The 22,172-nt window shown below is 32.2% G+C and overlaps 1 protein-coding gene and 1 long non-coding RNA gene across 2 annotated transcripts; one reads left to right on the top strand and one right to left on the bottom strand.

Moving 5' to 3' along the window:
• The first annotated feature begins 957 nt into the window (after nucleotides 1-957).
• On the top strand, nucleotides 958-8,555 carry LOC143069094 (uncharacterized). The gene is made up of 4 exons (XM_076243552.1): nucleotides 958-1,137; nucleotides 6,157-6,232; nucleotides 7,238-7,398; nucleotides 8,268-8,555. The coding sequence occupies exons 1-4, from the start codon at nucleotides 1,077-1,079 to the stop codon at nucleotides 8,462-8,464; spliced, it is 495 nt and encodes a 164-aa protein (XP_076099667.1). The 5' UTR covers nucleotides 958-1,076; the 3' UTR covers nucleotides 8,465-8,555.
• Nucleotides 8,556-16,143: 7,588 nt separating this feature from the next.
• On the bottom strand, nucleotides 16,144-21,124 carry LOC143069061 (uncharacterized). The gene is made up of 3 exons (XR_012976318.1): nucleotides 21,064-21,124; nucleotides 19,920-20,061; nucleotides 16,144-16,605 (listed from the first exon to the last, which is right to left on the bottom strand). It is a non-coding gene; the product is annotated as an uncharacterized LOC143069061 (long non-coding RNA).
• Nucleotides 21,125-22,172: the final 1,048 nt, after the last annotated feature.

Genomic DNA, 22,172 nt, shown 5'->3' with positions numbered 1-22,172 from the left:
CTAGTAATTGTAAGATATAATGATTTTCCTATATTTTGCAAATGAATTTCGCCATATGTTTTTCTGTTTAACAGTTTTAAAGAATTTTTTTGACACTTGGCACCATACTTTTAGAGAAATTTCACACAATGAAATATCGTTCGAATATGTATGTAATATTTGCTAGTGTGCGTTAAGCATTTACAAATCAATCAAGTATAATGAATTTTGCTTTCTCTTAAACATAGCTACTCGATAGGGGCTAAAATGAAACTAGTTTTAGACTAATTTTATTTGCATTTTCCACTTTATATTTTTTTATTCATCTTATTGAAAAAGGGTGAGTGCTGTGTGTTCACTTTACAGTAATGAAAACGCCGACAAAAGTTTACGCGGCAAAGCGTTTATCGTCACTAGGTGCTACTTGGGATATTATAAAGATATGCCTTTTTTTACGTCGGATAAAATTATATGTTGACTGACATCGGTCATTATAATTAAGAATTGTTCAGTTTCTAACTTCATGCTTGCTTATAAAATTGTCATTAGTTTATACATATGTATTGTAATATTTTACACTGATATGTCTTTAAAACTTCTAAATTGAAAATTAAGGTTGGTGAAATAATGTGCTTATCGTGTAGTTAACTTTTACTGTTGGCTCCAGAGGATACCAACAACCAAGTATAGTATACCTCGTACTGGCATGCACATATGGATAATTAAGGATTTTTTCTGTTGCATAACTCTGATTCTTATATGTGTTTGGCTTTGATTTCTTTATCAACTTTTCAATGTTTGTATTTCATTCAGGATTTTCAAAAAAGCATGTCTATTTCATTCTGTTTTGAAATAAATGAAATTTCGAAATATCGTTATATGCAGTCCTAAAGAAAGGTTCATAAACCATTATCATGTTCTAGTTTCGTTGTGTTTACGTTCGTTACACAATATAAACTTTGCATCCATGTGCTGACCATTTAAATACGTCTACCTATAATACGTATTACAAATATTTAAACGTATTGAATATTTATTACTGTTATACCACTGTGAAGTATTTAAAATCAAAAGAAACCCTATTTATTTGTACACGAATGTCCAAAATGACTGTTCTCAACTGGATTATCATTATTACTGTCTGTATATTAAATGAAGGTATTTATCGTTATTTAATTCTATGTAATACAAAAAACAAAAACCTCGAGAGTTCTGGTATTGCAAAGTTAACACAGGAAAGGGTTTTTCATATAACGTATTAATATGAGTTTTTTTTTTTAAATAATTTTTAACTGGAATTTTAGTCTTGGTCAAACTTTTGTTTTCAGTGAAATATTATAATTTGAGTATGTCTATTTGTCAGCTTTCATTTCAACCTGGTTTTGTCAAGTTTTCCCCGACGGGTTTTGATTGTCCTATGTTGACCCCTCTAAAGAATGTAGGTAAGTAATAGACCGAACTAGGATTACAAAGGGAATAACAAATCTTTATCTACATACATATACACCAACTATACAAATTAAAAGTTTCTTGTCAGACCTACGTCATCCAATAGACAAGGAAATGACGCACACAAACTATAACAATTGATTCAAACTATTTTGATTCTAACACATACAAGGTGATCAAAAGTATAAAAGTTTTAAGTTTTTAATTGTCGTTGTGACTTATTTTAAATGTATATCCAGTTTATTATGATTTGTTAAACTCTTAATAATAAACGCAGCAGGCAAAAACTATACCCATTGTAGAATTGAACCGATTAAATAAAGGTTTAAAGAAAACAATTTGGCTTTATAAAACCTAACTTCGTTAGTACATTTAAATGTCTTGACATAAAATTGAATTAAAATCTTTCAATGAAAACTATGATTTAAAAAGAGTGAAATCTCATGTGACCACCATTGACAAGCATAAAAAAACACCTTTTATAGCTGACTATGCGGTATGGACTCTGCTCATTGTTGAAGGCCGTGCGGTGACCTATAGTTGTTTATTTCTGTGTAATTTTGGTCTCTTGTGGAGACAAGTCAATTGCTGCTCATATAATTTTTACCTTTTAGACTTAAAAATTCAATGTGATGTATACAATTTTTTGGAGGTTTCTGTTTGCGTTTCTTATCCATTACATTAAATCTACATATTTTGAGCATTCATCTGTAACAGTTATTCAGTTCGAAAACTTTTGTTGTTAATGTTATGTTATAATTTGAGTGTGTCTATTAATCAATTTTCATTTGCTGGTTTTGCCAGTATTTCCTCGACGGTTTTTTAATGCCCCATGCTCCAGTTTTAGTAAACGTATGTTTATTCTGATGCTTTGATTTCCCGCTTATTGGCATTTTATTAGAGCTAACATTTTTTTTTATTTGCGACACAAACAATATTCCTTTTTGCCAAAATACTTTCATTTGCGCCAAGGATACTGGTAGATACAGGTCAATAGTATAAAGCAATATATTCATTCAAAAGATACTTTCAATATTAACTTTCAAACACAGTTTTTGTTTTGATTATAAAAAATATGCATAAAAAATACGTCATCATAGCACCATCATAAAAGCACTATATATATATATGTAAGTTCTATTGATAAAAGATGGCGGTGATCGTTCAAGTTTTTATATTTTTTGTTGTCAATATCTATTATTTTTGGTACACTGAACAAGTTGCCTTATTTTTCAGAAGATACGAAAACCTATACATGTGATCAATAAAAATTACGTTCTTATTCCTCTATTTGCCTCCGAATCAACAGTGTCCATCATGACACCGTAAACTGGTTAATATCAATTAATTCTCAACCAAAATAGCTCACAGTTTTTTTTATTAGTAAAGATTATAAACTCATTTGATAAATACGGGGGAAAACTTTTTTAAATAAGCACGATCGGTTATAAGTTTCCTGTAAACTTGCACAAATATAGGTTTTATTTTTTGGCACACATGAAACAAAACATTTTGGCGTAAATAAAAAGTCGGATTTTGTAAAAACTGGCGCTCTTTTCTTCATGTCAATTTAATTCTGCATACTTATATTTACATGTATGTTTATTACTTTGATGAGTCAAACAGGACTTAAATGTCCATCCGAAAAAAAGCATTCCATGCTGAAATATTGAATTATAAACTCGTGTTCAAGGGATTCAAGTGTTAGTTTTCCCTAAAGTTTTATACCCAGAGTTCCAGGCACCAAACTCAGTCAGTCACATAGTCTATCGTTACCATTCAGAGAATCCATTCGTGTTGTGGTCTGGGCATAACACAATCCAGTAACAGGCAGCCATTAAGTCATGCTCTTGTTATACAAATCCAACTAGTCACTTGTTATCTATAAATTATGAAAGGCAGGTCCTTTTTAATCAATTTTTATTTGGTCTCGGTCAAATTAAAAAGATTGGTAATCTTTAGATCTTATCACCAAACGTACATAAATCTCTTGTATTGTAACTTCATTGGACTGAAATTAGATTTGGTTTTGAATGAAATTTAAAACTGCTCTGTTTTCGATGAGTACATGCAGATAAACCAGGGTTGATGTTCGCAAAGCTATCTGAGGATTAGGACGTGTCTTAAAATCATCTTATGACACGTCTCTGTCCTAAGTCATGTTTTCGAAGCTCTCTTTACTTAGGATATATCACTTTTTTGTCTTAACTTTAGAACATCTAATTAGATGTCTGTAGACTAATCCTATCTGTATGCTACCTAAACAAAGTGTGAATTTGTTCATCATTTTACGTGAAAATGAACATGAAATGAAACGCACCATCGGTTTTTATCTCTTATAAAAAGCAAGTGTGTTGGTTTAAAACTTTGAACTTCGTGTTTCACGACACGATGACCCCACAAATTCAATTCCAATTTCAGTTTTAAGTACCATCCTTTTTTATATAATTTTATTATCATGATATTTAAATTTGAAATCATGCATTTATTTCTAAACATGTAATTATAAAATTCTTAAACAATAATTTGTTTCGTCATTAATAGATGTTTTATCAAAAAAATACTTTAACGATTTAAAATTTCGCAATTAGGATACGATACGAACGTCCTAACATAAGATGCGTCTGAGATAGCTTTGAAACGCAACTTACGGATGTCTTAAGATGATGTTTAAGTCCATCCTGAAATTGGTCTTGAGATGTGTCTTAGAACGAATCTTAGGATATTTTCGAGAACACCGATCCCAGGTTTTCCTTTTACAGAAATGCACTGATCAACCTATTTCCAAAAGTATATAAACATTTACGTTCATAAAAAATTGGATTTGCATGATACATTTTTGACTAATAGTAAAACAAATAACAATTTATCAATATACCTATATACCCTTTTTAGTTGTACCGTTAAAATGTTCTTGTAGCCAAGGTGAAGGTTAATTATGAAACGGAGTCAGCTAATTTATTATGAATCTGTTTTATTTTCGTATATAGTTATACCATTCACTATCGGCTTCTACATCATTATCATGATTGTGTTTTATATTCGTATATAGATATACCGGTCAAAGCGGGCTATTTATCATGATTATCATTCTGGGGCCTGCTTTTCGAAATCACATTTTATGACCATCTTATAAATGTCATTCAATTTGATAATAAAATAGTCATACCTGTGATGCTCTTATGATTCTTATAAGTAAACTTATTTTTAAAAATTCTATTTCAAATATAAAGTTAAAAAATTAATAAAAAGAAATATAAAAGTATGAACATGATAATTATAACCATTCTTATTATTTACGAATATTTTTTTTTTAATTTTTGCATTATGATGAACATGAAATTATATAGAAAAAGGAATTGCAATCTGTTTTGAAAATTTGATTAAATTTAGTTTATATATATTTTATAAAAATCTAAATTCGCATCTATGTATTATCATACATGAAGTTTTTTTTTATTATGAATATATCTAAGATTCGGTACCTCGAGTACCTGCTTAACGAAATACTCGTGCAAATACATAAATAAAGTAGCTCTATAAGGAAAGAAATAATGTTTCTAGTTATTATACAAAATCATGAGTAAGAATTTGTTCAAATGTTTTGTCGTAGGAGATTCAAATTTTAATTGCAAAGTGGAGAAGAATAAATGTTTACTATTTTGCCGAAGGAGCAACAACACTATTATCTATGATGAGTTTATTTATATTATACCAATTGTAATGAACATAAGATTATACATGAAAAGTAATTAAAATTTCAGTTGTTATTCATAAGACCATCATATATCATGTCGCGAGGTGTCTTAAGTTTACGACAAATGTTATGATGTATCATAACTTGGGACGCTTTCGAAAACATAGCGTACGACTATAACATGTCATAAGACCATCATAAGACATGTCTAAAAATAAAAGATATTTCCGAAAACCAAGCCCATTTATTGTATTCGTATATAGTTATCCAGCCACAGCGGGCTACTATATAAAAATCATGATTCTGTTTTATATTAATACCAACCTCAGCCGGCTACTTTACCAAGATTATGTTTCTGTTTTATATTTGTTTATAATTATACCAGTCACATCCGGCTACTTTATCATGATTATGATTCTGTTTTATATTCGATTACAGTTATGGCCCAAGACCACAATTAATGACCCCGCTTTTCGTTGTTTACGAATATAGTTTCTTTTAATTAGAGTGTATTTTGCCTTATTTTCGTTCTTTTCCTTTCTTATTCATTTCTTGGTGGTTTTTTTTTTGGTGTGAAAATGAAAGAAGAGAGAAACAATCTTTAAAATGTTGTATTCTAACTTATTTTTATATGGAAAGAATGATTAGGCCGAGTGCAAAAAGGTAACATTTACAGTTTTCGGAACATCTCTTGACTTGTCAAAAGGGGTATGGATGTGTATTGGCTAAATTTGTAAGAATGATTACTTCAATCTTTCTGAATTTTGAATATATATTTTTGGACTAGTACTATACATTACACACATACACACACACAACATTTGACAAAAACGCATGGTGCAATATTTTTAATGAGACAAAAAGCTATTAAGAATTTTATAGAGGAATTAATTGTGGTAAATGGCCTTATACCAGTCACGGCCGGTTTTTTTTTATCATGATTATTATTCTGTTTTATATTCGTTTATAGTTATACCTGTCACATCCGAATCTTTTATCATGATTATGATTGTGCTTATATTCGTTTATAGTTATACCTGTTACAGCCAGTTACTGTTATTACAGCGCCTACTACTCCTACTACTATTGCGATTCATATTATTCTTTGTGAGTATATTTAAGATGGTTTACTTATACAATATTCTTTGTTTCGAATATCTATTCTAAACTAGGTTCGCACACAATACCAGAAAATATTTGATATAGAACGTTTGGTAAAAAAAGTAGCAGTTAGCAATTTATTTCATTTGAGTTGCATTTTAACGCAAAAACCGGTTATTTTTCTCGAATAAAACTATATACGATCAATTAGATATTTTTGAATCTCAAGAAGAGAATGAGTTAACCTGGTATATATGATGAGTATAAACAGAAGATGTGGCATGATTGCCAATGAGACAACTCTCTACACAACACAACAAATGACACAGAAACTAATGGTCTTATAACGTGCTTTCAGATAAGAAAAAGGAAAAAGGAAAATGGGGTAAACGAACTTGTTTTTTTCGTATATATTTAAATTGGAAAATTCACAACACTTTCTATATTGGAATTACTTTATTTGTGTTATTTCCACTTGTTTTTCAAAGTTGGATAAAAATCCAAAAATATTGTGTTCTTTAGAAAATACAGCCGTCAATATGATAAAACACATAATTTTCATTATCATTAAAAGTCTTACACATAAATTATATTCTTCTCTCAAAATTTGCACCTTTCATTAAAGGAATAGACCAATTGGTATCTGCTTCTTCAAAACCCAAGATAGAGGAATACACCCGAGCCACCTTAAATCAATACATTACAATATGTCCACCTGGCTGACAGTAGCTTTCCATATTTCTGACTTTTGTATTACCATTTATTTAAGTATTCAGTGTGTTATGTCTATTTGTTTTCAACAATTATGTCTTATTAAGTAAAGTTAAATAAAAGACAATAGGTCTGACTTAAAGAAGTATAATCCTTATTCTAAAAATTCTGAAGGATGAGAGGTAATGCCAACCAGCAAAATCATATTTTAGAAAAAACATGGATAGTTAACTTCGTGTAAATATATCATATGAAGTATCTTTTTTATCATATTTGTATTCATTCACTTGTACATTTTAGTCCAACTACTGCTATTCCCGGGATAGTTGTTGGTTGCATCATCTTTGGAGTTATAGTTTTTGTTGTTGTTATGGTTGTATGCAAGCAAATGAAAACCAGTGGGAACAGAGGAACCGTTGTGCGTCCAACCGCAACCGTAGCTACTGTTCATGCACCTCCACGTATGTAATACTCTAACTTATAGAATTGCAAATGGAAACGGGGAATGCGTCAAAGATTAGAAAACACCATAAGGCAAACAATATAGATATTCGGCGCAGCGAGAGAAATCCGCATCCGGCTGCGGGTTTTAGCTGACCCCTATACTATAAAGTATAGCAAAACAAACACGCCACACTAAACTCCGAAACATTTTTATGAAACAAAAATTAATTGAAAAAAAAAACCACAAAACTAACAAGGGCTAGAGGCTCGCCATGGGACAGCGCATAAATGAAGCGGGATTTAACATAGGTTTTTTGTTGTTCGGATATCAATTCTTCTTCATATACCACGAGCCATGGTGGAATAAACAAATGCATAGCAATACGCACAGTAAAACTCAGTTCAAAAGTCGCATTCCAATGTCAGATTATGCAACACAAGAAGCAATGTCACCATGAACATCACAAATTAACAAATGACTATTTGATCAAAAGGTAATGCTTAAATCGTATGAAAATCAAACACAATATCTCCCGCAATGTGATTAATCTCATGCCATCATAAATTTTACAAGAAAAACATAACCCCTTATCATGCCAATAACTGGTTTTAGTATATATGAATGTATTACCAATGCAAAGACCCTATGAATGGATCAATCTTAATATTAAAACATGCCATGTCTAATATTTATACTTTGTACATGCATAGAATGTTTTGTGAACATAAAATTGTCATATTTAAATCACTTGGATCAGGTACCATTTATTTCTCCCTATTTCATTAAGGAATGGTTCAGATTAATGTCTTTAATTTTAGAAGAGTCAAATGAATTTTATTTCTTCTCAATATAATTAGTTTCCTACTTTGGATGTTTGTATTTCAGCCCAAGGACCAACATTTCCAAATCAGTCAGCCGGAATGAGTTATCCTCCACCACCTGGACAGAATATGGCATACCCACCTCCCCAGGGACAGTTTGGATACCCACAACCCCCTCCACCTCAGGGACAATTTGGTTACTCACAGCCTCCGCCTCCCCCAGCTTATGGAGGCTATGGCGCTCCACCACCGAAGTATTGAATATATTCCTCAATCTATTTTCAAATGCTAATTTTCGGATTAATATTCACAGTGTAAAGACTTGTAATATAAAATTACGTATTTCAAATGATTAATCTTCTATAAACTAATAAAAAAATTGACTAACCATATCACTACAGATGGTTACGTTCATGAAAAAAGGGATAGTCATACGACGATGTAAATAAATGAAATATCTGAAAACATTTTATAGAATGATTCATTTCAAAAATGAAAACGGCTTGTAGTGAATTATTCAGAATCATTTCATAACAGCGTGAAAAAGACCATTTCTTGGCCCGCTCAGGTTATCAATTGTCTGGGCCAGATTAGGTGAACGTTCGTTTGTAACACCCACTTGTCATATCGTACATGTTATTAACATTTTAACTGTAGGGTCGCCAAAGGTCCTAAACGCCTAAATTAAATAAAATGTATATAACAAGCAGATAACTTAACCTTGTGTGTTGATTTAAATGTTGAATACTTAAACTTTCTTTTTGTCCTTCTCGTGCACCTGCATGTACTTTATTGTTTTTTTTTTAATTTTATTTAATACCCCACTGGAAGGCCTCTAAGTCCGACAGACTGAGTGAGCGTAAAATCACTGTTATCGTAAAGGTAAATGATTTGAAGTATTATAACCAACATAAATATTGCGGTTGTCCACGCTGTTATGAAAATGATTCTATGTTTTTCCTTCAATTAATTTAAAACCTCTAGGATACACAAAAGATAGTAGTATGTTTTGATTTATCGGTTGGCAACGATAAAATGTTCAAAATAAAAAAGGTCAAAATAAATTGACCATAAATCAATAGATAACTTCTATATCATTATTTCTAACAATAATCGATAATGTGTGTACATTTTCCAAACAATCAAGTAGAAACAGCACAAACTAACAAAAATACAAACAAAAAGAAATAAAATCGAAATTCATACTTTTTTTTTGAAGTATTCACAGCCCACACTGTTGTACTTACATGATCAACACAACGGGTGCAACATGTCGAGCAGGATATGGTTACTCTTCCAAAGCATCCGACTTCATACCATGCTACTTTTTGTCTAATAGCTACATGATACCTTAGATAACCTAGGTTTTTGGTTGGGTTTGCATTGCCACAGAGGTTTTTGCATGTTGTGTCTTCCATTGATATCGTTGGTAAACTTAATGCAAGAGTTAGTGCCATTTCAAACTTCTTCTAGCAGCTGCTTATTATGCACATAATAATTATTGATAAGGTTTAATTAAACAGTGAACAGAACTAGGTCAGGAGAGTGGTTAAATTGAGGTAGAGTAAACGATTTAATCAGAGGACTACCCGAATAAAAATTACAGCTTATCTTAGGAGGATTTGATTATCTCGTATTCTGTAAGTGAACTGAAATGTATCGCTGTAAAGACCTAGTCACACTGTCACGTTTCAAGAGCTACGTTTTACTACGTTTTGAAAGCGTAGCGAAACGGGAGTATACGTAAAGAAGCGTAGCGAAACACAGTAGAAACGTAAAAAAACCGTATTGATTCTTTGTTCAAAACTGGAATTCAACAAAAAACGTAGCGAAAATTTAAACGAAGTTGAAACCTAGTAAATACGTATCAAAGCTTAGCGGAACGCAACAAAACGTACTTACTACGTAGCGAAACGTATCAATGTTTGGTGGAAACGTGGGTCTTCATGCACAAATACGTATGAACACGTGATAAGAACGTGGCAGAAACCTCGTTAAACCTAGTTTTCAAAATAACGGGACATTTTTATTCAAAACTTAGTTGAAACGTAGAATTTTAAAACGTAATAAAACGTGACATTGTGACTTAGGCTTAAGGGTTGTGTTGATTTATATATCTTTGATCTCAATAAACACAGCGCTGAAGTACGTCCATTATTCATTTTTCATTATTCAAAATTCAGTAATGAATAATGAAATAGTTCACTATTTACTATTCAATGTTAAGTGATGAATAATGAATAATGAAATAGTTTATGTTTCACTACAATATTTAAGTTGAAGCGGTGAATATTGTAAAAATAAAAAAATTGACTAACATTACAGCTATATCCCGTATTTCTAAATTCGTCCTTTTGATGTTATCTAACGAATATTCAAATTATTTTAAGAAAAAATATAAAAACACTATTTAAATCTTTTATTTTATTTATTGATTTAGTTTCGGAGGATAAACTAGTGGATTTTTCTAACTATTTTAACAGAAACTCCTTCCTTAAATGTATGGACGACCTGAATACCAAAACATATATATAAAAATTAAAATACTCTACGTTGTATTTCTTTATTTTCTCTACACCTTTGCTATTCTTCATCTTCTGATTATAGATATATAACAAGTTGATTGTGCAAATTAAGAAATAGCCAATTTTGAATAATGAAATGGATATTTTAAATAATGGAATGGCCTTCTGTGACCCTTCAGCTCCATATTAGAGGAGAACCCACGGACTTAAATATCGAAATACGCGTGAACATTGAGAAATAGCTTATTTTTGAATAATGGATTGGACTGCTGCAACCAGTCAGCTCCTATATAATTAAGGGTAAAATTATACACTCAAATTAAAGCTTATTGGTAGAGGAATACATTGAGAATAAACAATATGTTCATCAATGACCATTAGAGGGGTTACGACGGAAGACCTACATGCCAAAATACGCGTGAAAATTAAGAAATAGCCAATTTTGAATAATGAAATGGATATTTTGAATAATGGAATGGCCTTCTGTGACCCTTCAGCCCCTATTTACAGATATACCTTATACCTCATTCAAAAGCTTATTAAGAGAGGAACAAAAGGTATATATTCAATACGTTCCGCAAAGCATATTAGAAGAGTACCCACGGACTCAAATATCGAAATACGCGTGAACATTGAGAAATAGCTTATTTTTTAATAATGGAATGGACTGCTGCAACCAGTCAGCTCCTAATTAAGGGTAAAATTATACACCAAATTAAAGCTTATTGATAGAGGATTACTTTGAGAATACACAATATGTTCTGCAATGACCATTATAGGGGTTACGGAGGACGTAAATGCCAAAATACGCCTGAAAATTACGAAATATCCAATTTTGAATAATGAAATGGATATTTTGAATAATGGCATGGATTGCTGCGACCCTTTAGACCCTAATTACAGATATACTGTTCCGCAACGCATATTACAGGAGTACATACGGACTTTAATATCGAAATAAAGCGTGAACATTGAGAAATAGATTATTTTCAATAATGGAACGGACTGCTGCAATCCGTCAGCTCCAATTAAGGAAAATATTACACACCAAATTAAAGCTTATTGATAGAGACTAGATGGTCAATTTTGAACCTCTTTGGATGCCAAACGAGACCGGATCCCAGAAAAATATTTAAGTGGGAAAAAGCCTATGTCAATACCTCTGAAATGAGCTAGGTCCGGTTCGGAACTTTGCCGTAGGGATATGCCGAAGAGAACCGAATGTGTGTTTGGAATGGAAAATACGAAAATGGGCAACTTTGCACCTCTGTGGTGGCCAGACGGGCCCGGATCCCAAAAAATATTAAAGTGGTAAAAAGCCTATGTCAATACCTTAGAAATGAGCTAAGTCCAGTTCGAAATTTTCCCGTAGGGATATGCCAATGAGCACCGAATGTGTGGTTAATAAGGAAAATTGCGTTAAGGGGCATCTTTAAACCTCTGTGGTGGTCAGACGGGCTCGGATCCCAACAAACTATTTAAGTGGGAAATAGCCTGGATCAATACTTTTGAAATGAGCTAGGTCCACTTCGGAACTTTGCCGTAGGGGTCTACCGAAGAGTACCGAATGTGTGGCTGGAATGTAAAATACGTAAATGGTAAATTTTGAACCTCTTTGGAAGCCAGACGAGACCGGATATCAGAAAAATATTTAAGTGGGAACTATACTATGTCAATACCTTTGAAAAGAGCTAGGTCCGGTTCGGAATTTTGCCGTAGGGATATGCCAAAGAGTACCGAATATGTGGTTGGAATGGAAAATACGTAAATGGGCAACTTTGAACCTCTGTGGTGACTAGACGGGCCCGGATCCCAGAGAACAATTTAAGTGGCGAATAGCCTCGGTCTACGGGGCGCCAAATGGGACTCTTGTGGTTTTATACTCGAAATTCAATTTTGTACGGACAAAAGTGAGCTTTGTTCAACAAAAATGAGTTCAGTTTAACAAAATTTGTAGCATACTACAAATTTAAAATTTTGTCATGCAAAATTATCTTTCAGTGGACAAAAGTTACTTTTGTCATGACAAAATTCATTTTTGTAACACAGACTTTACTTTTGTTACCTAATTTGAAAATTGGGAGACAAAAGTCAATTATGAATGCAATTAGTTATGTTTGGATTCTGTGAACTAATTTGCATACAAAACTGATATTTTGTCACAAAATTCAATTTTGTGTTTATTTTCGGGTAGACAAAATTGAGTTTTGTTAAACAGAAGTGAAAATTTAACACAAAAGTCAATTTTGTGTTACAAAATTCATTTTTGTGTTACAAAATTCATTTTTGTGTTACAAAATTCATTTTTGTGTTACAAAATTCATTTTTGTCACAAAAGTCAATTTTGTGTCATAAAAGTCAATTTTTTATGCAAATAAGATTATATTTGCATACCTATTTGACAAAATTGAATTTTGTAATGACAAAAAAGAATTTTGTCTACAAAAATGAATTTTGTCTTCAAAAATGAATTTTGTCATGACAAAAATGAATTTTGTCTACAAAAAGGAATTTTGTCATCACAAAATTGAAGTTCTCACAAAACAAGTCTGTATCACATAGTTTTGTAAGACAAAAATGATTTTGTTATGACAAAATTGAATTTTGTACAATACCACAAGAGTCCCATTCGGCGCCCCTTACGGTCAACACCTTTGAAATGAGCTAAGTCTGGTTCGGATTTTTGCCGTAGGGTTATGCCGAAAAGTACCGAGTGTTAGGTTGGAATGGAAAGATACGTAAATGGGCAAATTTTAACCTCTGTGGTGGCCAGACGGGTCCAGATCCCAGAAAAATATTTAAGCGGCGAGTAACCTCGGTCAACAGCTTCGAAATGAGCTGGGCTCAAGGGTCGCAACAGTCAATTCCATTATTCAAAATATCTATTTCATTATTCAAAATTGGCTATTTCTTAATTTCCACGCGTATTTTGGCATTCAGGTCCTCCGTAACCCCTCTAATGGTCATTGCTGCACAATCGACTTGTTATATCTATAATTAAAGGATGGAGAATAGCAAAGGTCCGGTGAAAATATAAAAAAAAAGACCACGTAGAGTATTTCAATTTTGATATATATGTTTTGGTATTCAGGTCGTCCATACATGCATTGAACCAAGGAATTTCTTTAAAAATAGTTAGGACCAACCCCCCCCCCCCCCCCCCTAACTAGTTTATCCTCCGAAACTAGGAACCAGATAAATAAATCAAATTAAAATCTATATAAAGAGTGTTTTTATTTATCATGTCTGATATTATTTTGAGTATTTATAAAATAACACCAAAAAGACTAATTTAGAAATACGGGATATAGCTATAGTGTCACAGTCAAATTTTTTTTTATTTTTATTTCACTATTCACCGCTTCAACTTGAATAATGAACATTATTCATAATTTATTACTTAACATTGAATAGTGAATAGCGCGGTTCAATAAACCATTATTTTGATAAAGTATAGAGACTACTAGGTGTCGTTTACAAAAATAGGAGGCAATTATAGTGTTGAAACTGAAGTTGAATAATATTACTGGTTGATATTCATCAAGTTACAACTAAAAACTTTTATAAATTTGCATATCTACTCTATATTTTGATTTCATTTATATCTATTAGGTACAAGACATACATAATATTATTTATGAAAAGTGAAGTAAAAAGAAAACAATACTTTTATTAAAATTTCTTACGTTTAACCTGCTTATCTGGATGTATCTTTATCTGGGAGACTCAAAGTCGAATATTCGAAACTACAGTTACTGAGAAATAATAAAATATGAAGAACGTTTATACCAAAAAAAGCCCATGAAACTTTTGTTCAGTTTCTCAAAAAAAACTTTATATATAAAAGGAACAATTTTAAAAAGATTTGTTATAAAACATGTTACAAAGTGCTGACTACTAACCTGATGAATCTACCAGGAACGATAACCCATCATATGTACCGCCAGGAATGCTCGACTGAGTCGATTATTTGAAACCACTGTCGTGTAAGACCCGGAACAGTAAGAGACCTAAGTGACCAATCATTATCATACAGAGATCATATCAACATTCTACTTTTATATTAGACTTGTGCTGGAAACAAATGAATAAAAAAATAAACATTAAATTGAACAAACATTTCCCTACTAGAAGCGATGACAGAGATACCAAGGGGTGTTCAAACCCATAAGCTGAAAACAAGCTGACTTTGCCAAGACAAACAATGAAAAAACGACCAAACGACAAACAACAATATGCGAAACACAACATAGAAAACTAAAAGCTGAGCAAAACAAAATTCACTATATACATTTACAGTGGTGATTCTCGTTACCCCAGAAGGTTAGCAGATCCTGTTCCACATTTGACACTCGTCGTGGTAATCCAATAGACTATGTCGATGACGTATATCACATGATGATTATGCATTACGCAATAACAGATTGGTTATTGACTCTTAAATAATCTGAAGATATCATCAAAATCATAAACCATCAGTCGTGTAAATTTTTTTCTTCTGAAGCATGTCTGGATGTGAATTTGAGAAATTCTGATTTTTTTTAACGACAAAGCCTACACAATATTGTCACTGGTCTAAACAATTAGTACAGACATTCAAAAAATAAAAACAAAAGTAGGAGCAACAAATACCTATTTTAAATCAAACTAGGAGTGATCTCAGATGTTCCGTATAGAGCAAACAGACCCTGTACTACATGAGACAACCGTCGTTATAATTCTTATAAAAATACATTTTGACTTGCACTTCTTTGGACAAATGAAGTATAACTGACCTTTAATGAAAATCTTATAAAAACCATCACTAATAAAATCATACCATAAAAAAACCACTAAAACATTAACAAAAAAAAATTACAAAAAAAAACAAAACAACATAGCAAATACAATGAATTCTCCAAAGATCACAGACCGCAACAAACAACGCTTACGTTAATCACGAAGAAAGGGATTCATTCTCTTACATATACTTAGAAACACAATGGATAGGCGTTGATTCCTGAAAAACGCGTATTCGTTGATTCTATTACAGAATTTAACACCACACCGCTAGCTGCTCATCTCACAAACTCTTCAGATTAAGGAAGGGACCCAGAATAGATTCCAAATAACATCATCTTAGTTCAAACATACATTTTTCAAACTTTCACATGGAAGTGATATCTCATATTTCACATGTAATGGTATTTTCTACTAAATATGGTAGACTCATAAGATTATGTCTACACTTATAAATACATATTCTAGGTGATTAAACATACTGTTCGAAACCGTTCTAATAACATTTCCAAGAAACAGGCTACTTTTTATAACAAGGACTAAGAAAACGTCTCACTTCACTTCGTGTTATATGAACTTGTGTGGTTATTTATTTCACTTGACCTTTACTGAATTACAATTTAAGTCAACTTGACATATTACAAAACTTGGATTTATTCACTTAAAATATCGATTATCATATACATGCAGTTAACATAACCGAATTGATAAAAACATATTGTAAGGCATTATGTCATTGCGTATCCTTACTTTATATTATGAAAAAATGTGTTGTTGATACTAATGTATGCGAAGTTCTGATTAATTGCTGTAGTCTTCCATCTGAGTGTTCGAATGTAACAATAGAATACTCAAACAGATGAAGTAAACTAAAATGTCAGAGTGCGTTTTTATCCCCAGTTAATTTAGTTGTTTCGTCAACGCAATTAGGTTCGTCTAATTCGATTTCGTCATCATTAATGGTGCCCACTTTCCTTTGACGTACTAGGCAAATAAGAATTCCTGCCATTATGGATACTATCAGTAGAAACGCAGACACAGCTAATAAAACGTTGGAAGGCTGATTGTCAACATCAGGTCCTATTGTTGTATTATTACCTGTTTAAAACATAATATTTATAAAAGTGACACTGTCATTTTATTTTTGATTAAACTTTCATAAAATTGAAAAAAGTTTTCAGTGCAATATTTACATGTTAAGCGAAGAACATACCATCGAATTGGTTTTCTAATGAATAAAAGCAACTCTGAACTTAATCTTATTTGAATATATAAACTATAACATCTTTATTTGTAACGCAATTTAGATAAACCGGTTACATTCAGGAATAACTGTAATTTTATTCATATAGTAATTTAAAAAAAAAGACTTTTGACACTTTCGTCAATGCTCATGAAAAAATGTTAATTTGCAACGAATAAATTGTATTTTTCTTGTATGTGTTTTGTTTGTGTAACGGAAAATTTCCGGAATGAAATAGTTGGCGTATAATATTTGTGCGTATTGTATAAACTTTCCATCTTTAATTTGCGCCGATTTGGTTGTTTTATTTGCGCCAATTCAATTATTTCAAGTTCCATTTGCTCCTTTTTGCATTTAGTACTGTGCTTTTTCTTTCATGGCCTAAAGAGGTTTTATTGTCCATTGATATTTTATAGGCTGTATTTAGAATTTTACGACATTTGATATTTTATTGCTAATTTTGAAACTCTGTTATTTTAGTTGATGTAAACAGAGTGTTTTTAAGACTTTTTTGCTTAACATTCTACTTTCACCTCCCCATTGTGGGAAGGGGGCACCAGTTATATGCATGTTTGAATTGGTAATTCATAACATAATCTCGACCAGACCAGATCGACCTGATCGTAGGGGTAATCGGGAATTGGTCGGGTATACACATTTTTTAGTATAAAAACGTCCGAATTTTTTATTCCCCGCGGCTTCAGAGTGGGCATTAAGTGTTGCCCTTGTCCGGACGTACGGACGTACGTCCCAACATGACCCTTTATAATGTTATATATGCTAGCTGAGGCATTATCAGTGCCCCATGGACACATTCGCTGTTTATTTGGTTGTATTCAGTAGAAGGTCCGAGTAAAATCATACATTTAAAATATCTACCTAGAAATAAAGCAATTGGATTTGTGGGCAAGGTGGTAAGAGCTCAGAGAGACAGCTTAATAGCTGTGACGGAGCTTGAAGAGTATATACTTACGAACAAGAAGACTGCATTGGGTGCCGAAAAAAAATCTAGGTGAAGCAGTGGCTGACACGGAGACCACTGTGTGGGTAGTATGAAAGACTGACACTAACTAAATAAAGAAGAACTCAATGCTTATAAAAACTTCCTCATAGTGAGCACTGATATGCTATGGTAGTTTTATTGCTCCTTTTGGGATATGACACCGCAAAATGAGATTTGTCACTGGATTAGTACTTATGTTAGAAGGAAATATACATAAACTTTACCATCCCCATTTCATTGCTTTCTTACAAATAAAGTGTACTGCTTATTTTTCATAGATTTGATATTCAGTAGTTGAATGGGTTAAAGATATATATTCTCATTTTGCTGTATGGCAACAATCTGTATGTATTTGCCAGAAAAACTATAGCAAAAAGAGGGCAAAGATGTAACATATTTCTCTAAAATTTGACCCAAAGTAGAATTTCAATCCCCTGGAGTGATACCTTTCTGAAACAGTTTACAATTTTACACATATCTATCAAGAGATCAAGAGTGCATTTCTTTCTAACCATAATTTGATAAACGTTGTGTGCCGTTTGTTATAGTTTGTTAAACGTAACAGACGTAGAAACAAATGCATTGTTATAGCTAGAGGGGGTTGAAATTTTGAGTAATTTTATACGATGTTTTGAGTTATGACAAGCATGTAGAAGCATTTGCAGCGAGTGTAAAGTTTGTCAAAGCTTATGCAAACTTGCAAAGTATGTTAGAAACAAATGATCAAAACGTGTGCTCGCTGATCAGTTTTTATCGTTACTGTGAGAAAGAAATTCACACCAAATAAAGAATATTTGCCTTTCGTCTCATTTGTGTGTGAAATTACGTCAAAAAGTTCGAATGAATAAAAAATTACTGCATGTAAGGTGACCTATAGGTGATAATTTCTGTGTCATTTGGTGTTCTGTGACGAGCTGTCTGATTAGCAATTTTACCACATCTTCTTGTTTTTATTTTTCAAGCATTTCTGGACAAACGGAAAATGCGGACAGACAACACAGAAAATTGCCCATAAAACAGATAAAATATAATCTTGATGTTCTAATAAACCAACTTTGAAAGATAACTTAGTCATCAGCTGTCTAACAATGAATATTATTGCACAAATACTTTAATATTTCAAAAATCCGCCGGGGGCAAAATTGCAGGATTTTCTACCTTTCCGGAACATCCGAGATCATCCCATGTTTTGTTTGGTTACGTGTTGCCACGTTTTTAGTTTTCTGTTTTTTTAGTTATGTGAACTGCTGTTTGTCTTCTTGTTGGTTACCGTTTTTCGCTTTCTATGTTATGTGAACTGCTGTTTGTCCTCTCGTTGGTCACCGTTTTTCGCTATGGTTGTGTCGGTTTGTTTCGACCTTTGAGTTTGATTGTTCCTTAGATGTCTTTTGCCTCCCTTTTAAAATGTTACCTCTCCTGGCAAAAGTAAAGACACGTACTGTACATGGATAATTTTTTTTGTACAGTTAAAAATAATGTTGTCAATATATTTTTGCAGAAGCAGAGTTATGAGAGTAAATCAGATCTGCACACACTTTTAGAGAATCGCGTAGCAGTCATAGGTTCTCGTGTATGACCGAGAAGAGATCGAAGAGTGGTAGAATGTGGTCGCGAAGGGATCGGGTATTGGTCGAGTTGGTCTGGGATAAAATAAATATGCAAGTCGCAGTGATCTGGAAGAGATTGGGCATTGGTCGAGTTAATCTGGAAATGATCGGACATTTGTCGAGCAAAGGTCGAAATGATCGAGTACAGATCGGTAATTTTTTTGTATTCCGACCAAACTCGATCTCTACACGATAGTTTCCCGATCAATTCGACCGCTACTCGACAAATTCTCGATCTCTTCTTGATTGACTTGCTTCTCGATCCTTACTCGAATGTTTTTGACATGTCAAAAACTCTCGGGTAGAAAGTCAGATCGATGACGAGCAAGGTAGACTATCCCGAACATTCTTGTCGATTGAATCAGACCAGTCTCTCGATCACGTAATTTGGCATGATCGGGTTTGATCGAGTTGATCTGATCGGCAGTGTGAACCTAGCTTTACCTGTAAAATAATCAGCGCAAATAAAGAAATAATCGGCGCAAGTGAAAGAAAAAATCGGCGCAAGTGAAATGCAGATCGACGCAAATGCAAAACGCCGATATTAACATTATCTTACCTTCCATGAGGAATATCTACAATAACCAATCACATTTCGTACTTAGATTAATTAGGATACACCACTGCTGTCCGATTCCAAAAGTCTTTGTAGAGTTTATGACACTCGATCAAAATTGTCGTATAAAACGCCTCTGTATCGCCTGAAAACAAATTATTCCCTTTAGATGTGCCTTATTGTGATATGAACTAAATTAATTACTACTAACAAATTCAAAAGAAGATACAGCTACAATGCAAGAAAGATTGAAGTAGTTTGAAGTATTTTATATCTGCTATGTTTGTCACTTATTTACCAAAGCAAAATTAGATTTAATATTGAGACTGAAAACTTATTGCATTGTATTAGAAAATATAGAATAAATATAGAAGTTGCGATGCATTCAATTTCATATTGTTCTAGTTTGATTAAAATGTCATTGAAAAACTTTTAGTTAATAACGAAGATGATAAAATGTATGTTATATTTATTCATGTATATAGATACACACATAAGGTTGGTACATTTATAAAACAAGGCCAGTGACAATATGAGATATAAACAGCCGTACAGCTGTTTGATCGTCATAAATAACTGAATTACCCTTAAAGTGGATGCAATTAAGTTTATTTAAGTATGATAATATAAATGTCATCTACAAATAAGAACGTAATAGATTTATCAATGCAGAATAGCTTCAAAGTTGTATGATAAGAAAACATCATAGGTCTGAATTAAATGATAAAACAAGCAGTATTTTGTTGAAATTAGGAACGATAATTTATGTTTCGAAGACGACAACACACTCACTTTCATCCTTAAACAATTTCAACATTTCTAAATATAATGAACGTTTAATGTTAACAGTTTAAGTACAAATGTAACAGTCATGTTGAATTTTGTTAAATTAAGCTGATAACCAAAAACTCGTTAAATCGATGTCATATAATATGTTATCACCAAAACAAGAAACTCTTCCATTCTAAAGAATATGTATGATCACTGTCACAGATAAATCTGGGATCCGTATGAAATAATATTATACATTTTTTAATAATTTTCCTCTACGCGTAATTTTTTAAAACAAAAAAAAATCAGTAGCATGCAGTGTCAATCAGTACAGATCTATTGAACCTAATATATTACATGTAGATAGACGTCTTACCAGTTACTATCTTGTCGACATTATCGTATGTATAATCATATCGAAGCACCTGTTATTATCTCACAAAATAAAATTTGAATAATCTCCCTTTATAAAGTTTACTAAACGTAACTTTACAAATTTTCGGATACTTTTTTTTACAATGCATTGTTAAAATTGTCAGAAATATATGGTAGTTTAAAAGATGACAGGTTTATAATAGTTTATAGAGAAATAAGACGAGACTAAATGTTGCTATACTTATTTTTTTTGATAAAGTTAACATCTCAAACTGAAGTCAATTTACAGCTCATATGAAATCCGTTAACTGAACGTAATCCAATAAAAGTAATGAATTCATACTTAAAATAGTTCCAATCATCAAGTAGAAGTAAACAACACATCAAAATATTCTTGGAAACTTATAAATGTTACAAAAAGCGGCATAACTCGATAACCTTCTCTGAAAATATCACTCATGATACGAACATATACTATAATATCAAAAATAAGCCGAGAGTTAAGCCGTCTCAATTTATATCTTATAGTGTGTCTTTCTATGAGTTGATGTTACATTTTTGTTTCAGGTAAGGGTGAAGGTTGGTAGCTATCACAACGTTTAAACCCGCTGTATTTGCTTGGACTAGCATAATTCAGGAACCTGATGTTCAGTGGTTGTAGTTTGTTAATTGATGTGGTTGATAACTTATGCTTATAAGTGTTTCTCGTTTAACGTTTTTTTTAAAATATAGATTAGACTGTTAGTTTTCCGGTTTGAATGGTGTTACACTAGTCATTTTTGGAGCCCTTTATATTTTCTCTTACCAAAGCCTAGTTTTTGCACCTGCTTTTTATTGAGAACCCATTATGTATCTCCAATTGCTTCAAAACCTTTATGATTATTACAATGTAATGAAACTTTCTCACACTCGAAATATTATTTTGCACCTCCTTTTTTATTTATTTTTTATCAGAATCGTTTTCACGGTTTTCTCTAGCAAATTAAAATCACACTACAGTACTTTTTTGGTAACGTCCTATTTTGCTTTTGCTTCTAATTATTTTTTGGTATTCCAATCTTAAAATGAACACTGCAAGCGTACTCGTATAGTATTTGTATTGTGTAACAA

This window comes from Mytilus galloprovincialis, chromosome 1 (genome assembly GCF_965363235.1).
Source record: "Mytilus galloprovincialis chromosome 1, xbMytGall1.hap1.1, whole genome shotgun sequence".
Classification (NCBI taxonomy): Eukaryota; Metazoa; Mollusca; class Bivalvia; order Mytilida; family Mytilidae; genus Mytilus; species Mytilus galloprovincialis.
This window is presented reverse-complemented; position numbering and strand designations above follow the sequence as displayed.

Coding starts and splice junctions, on each gene's coding strand:
- LOC143069094 (XM_076243552.1), top strand. CDS start 1,077: ATGTCCAAAATGACTGTTCTCAACTGGATTATCATTATTACTGTCTGT. Junction 6,233..7,237: donor TGCGATTCATATTATTCTTT/GTGAGTATATTT, acceptor TGTACATTTTAG/TCCAACTACTGCTATTCCCG. Junction 7,399..8,267: donor TACTGTTCATGCACCTCCAC/GTATGTAATACT, acceptor TTTGTATTTCAG/CCCAAGGACCAACATTTCCA.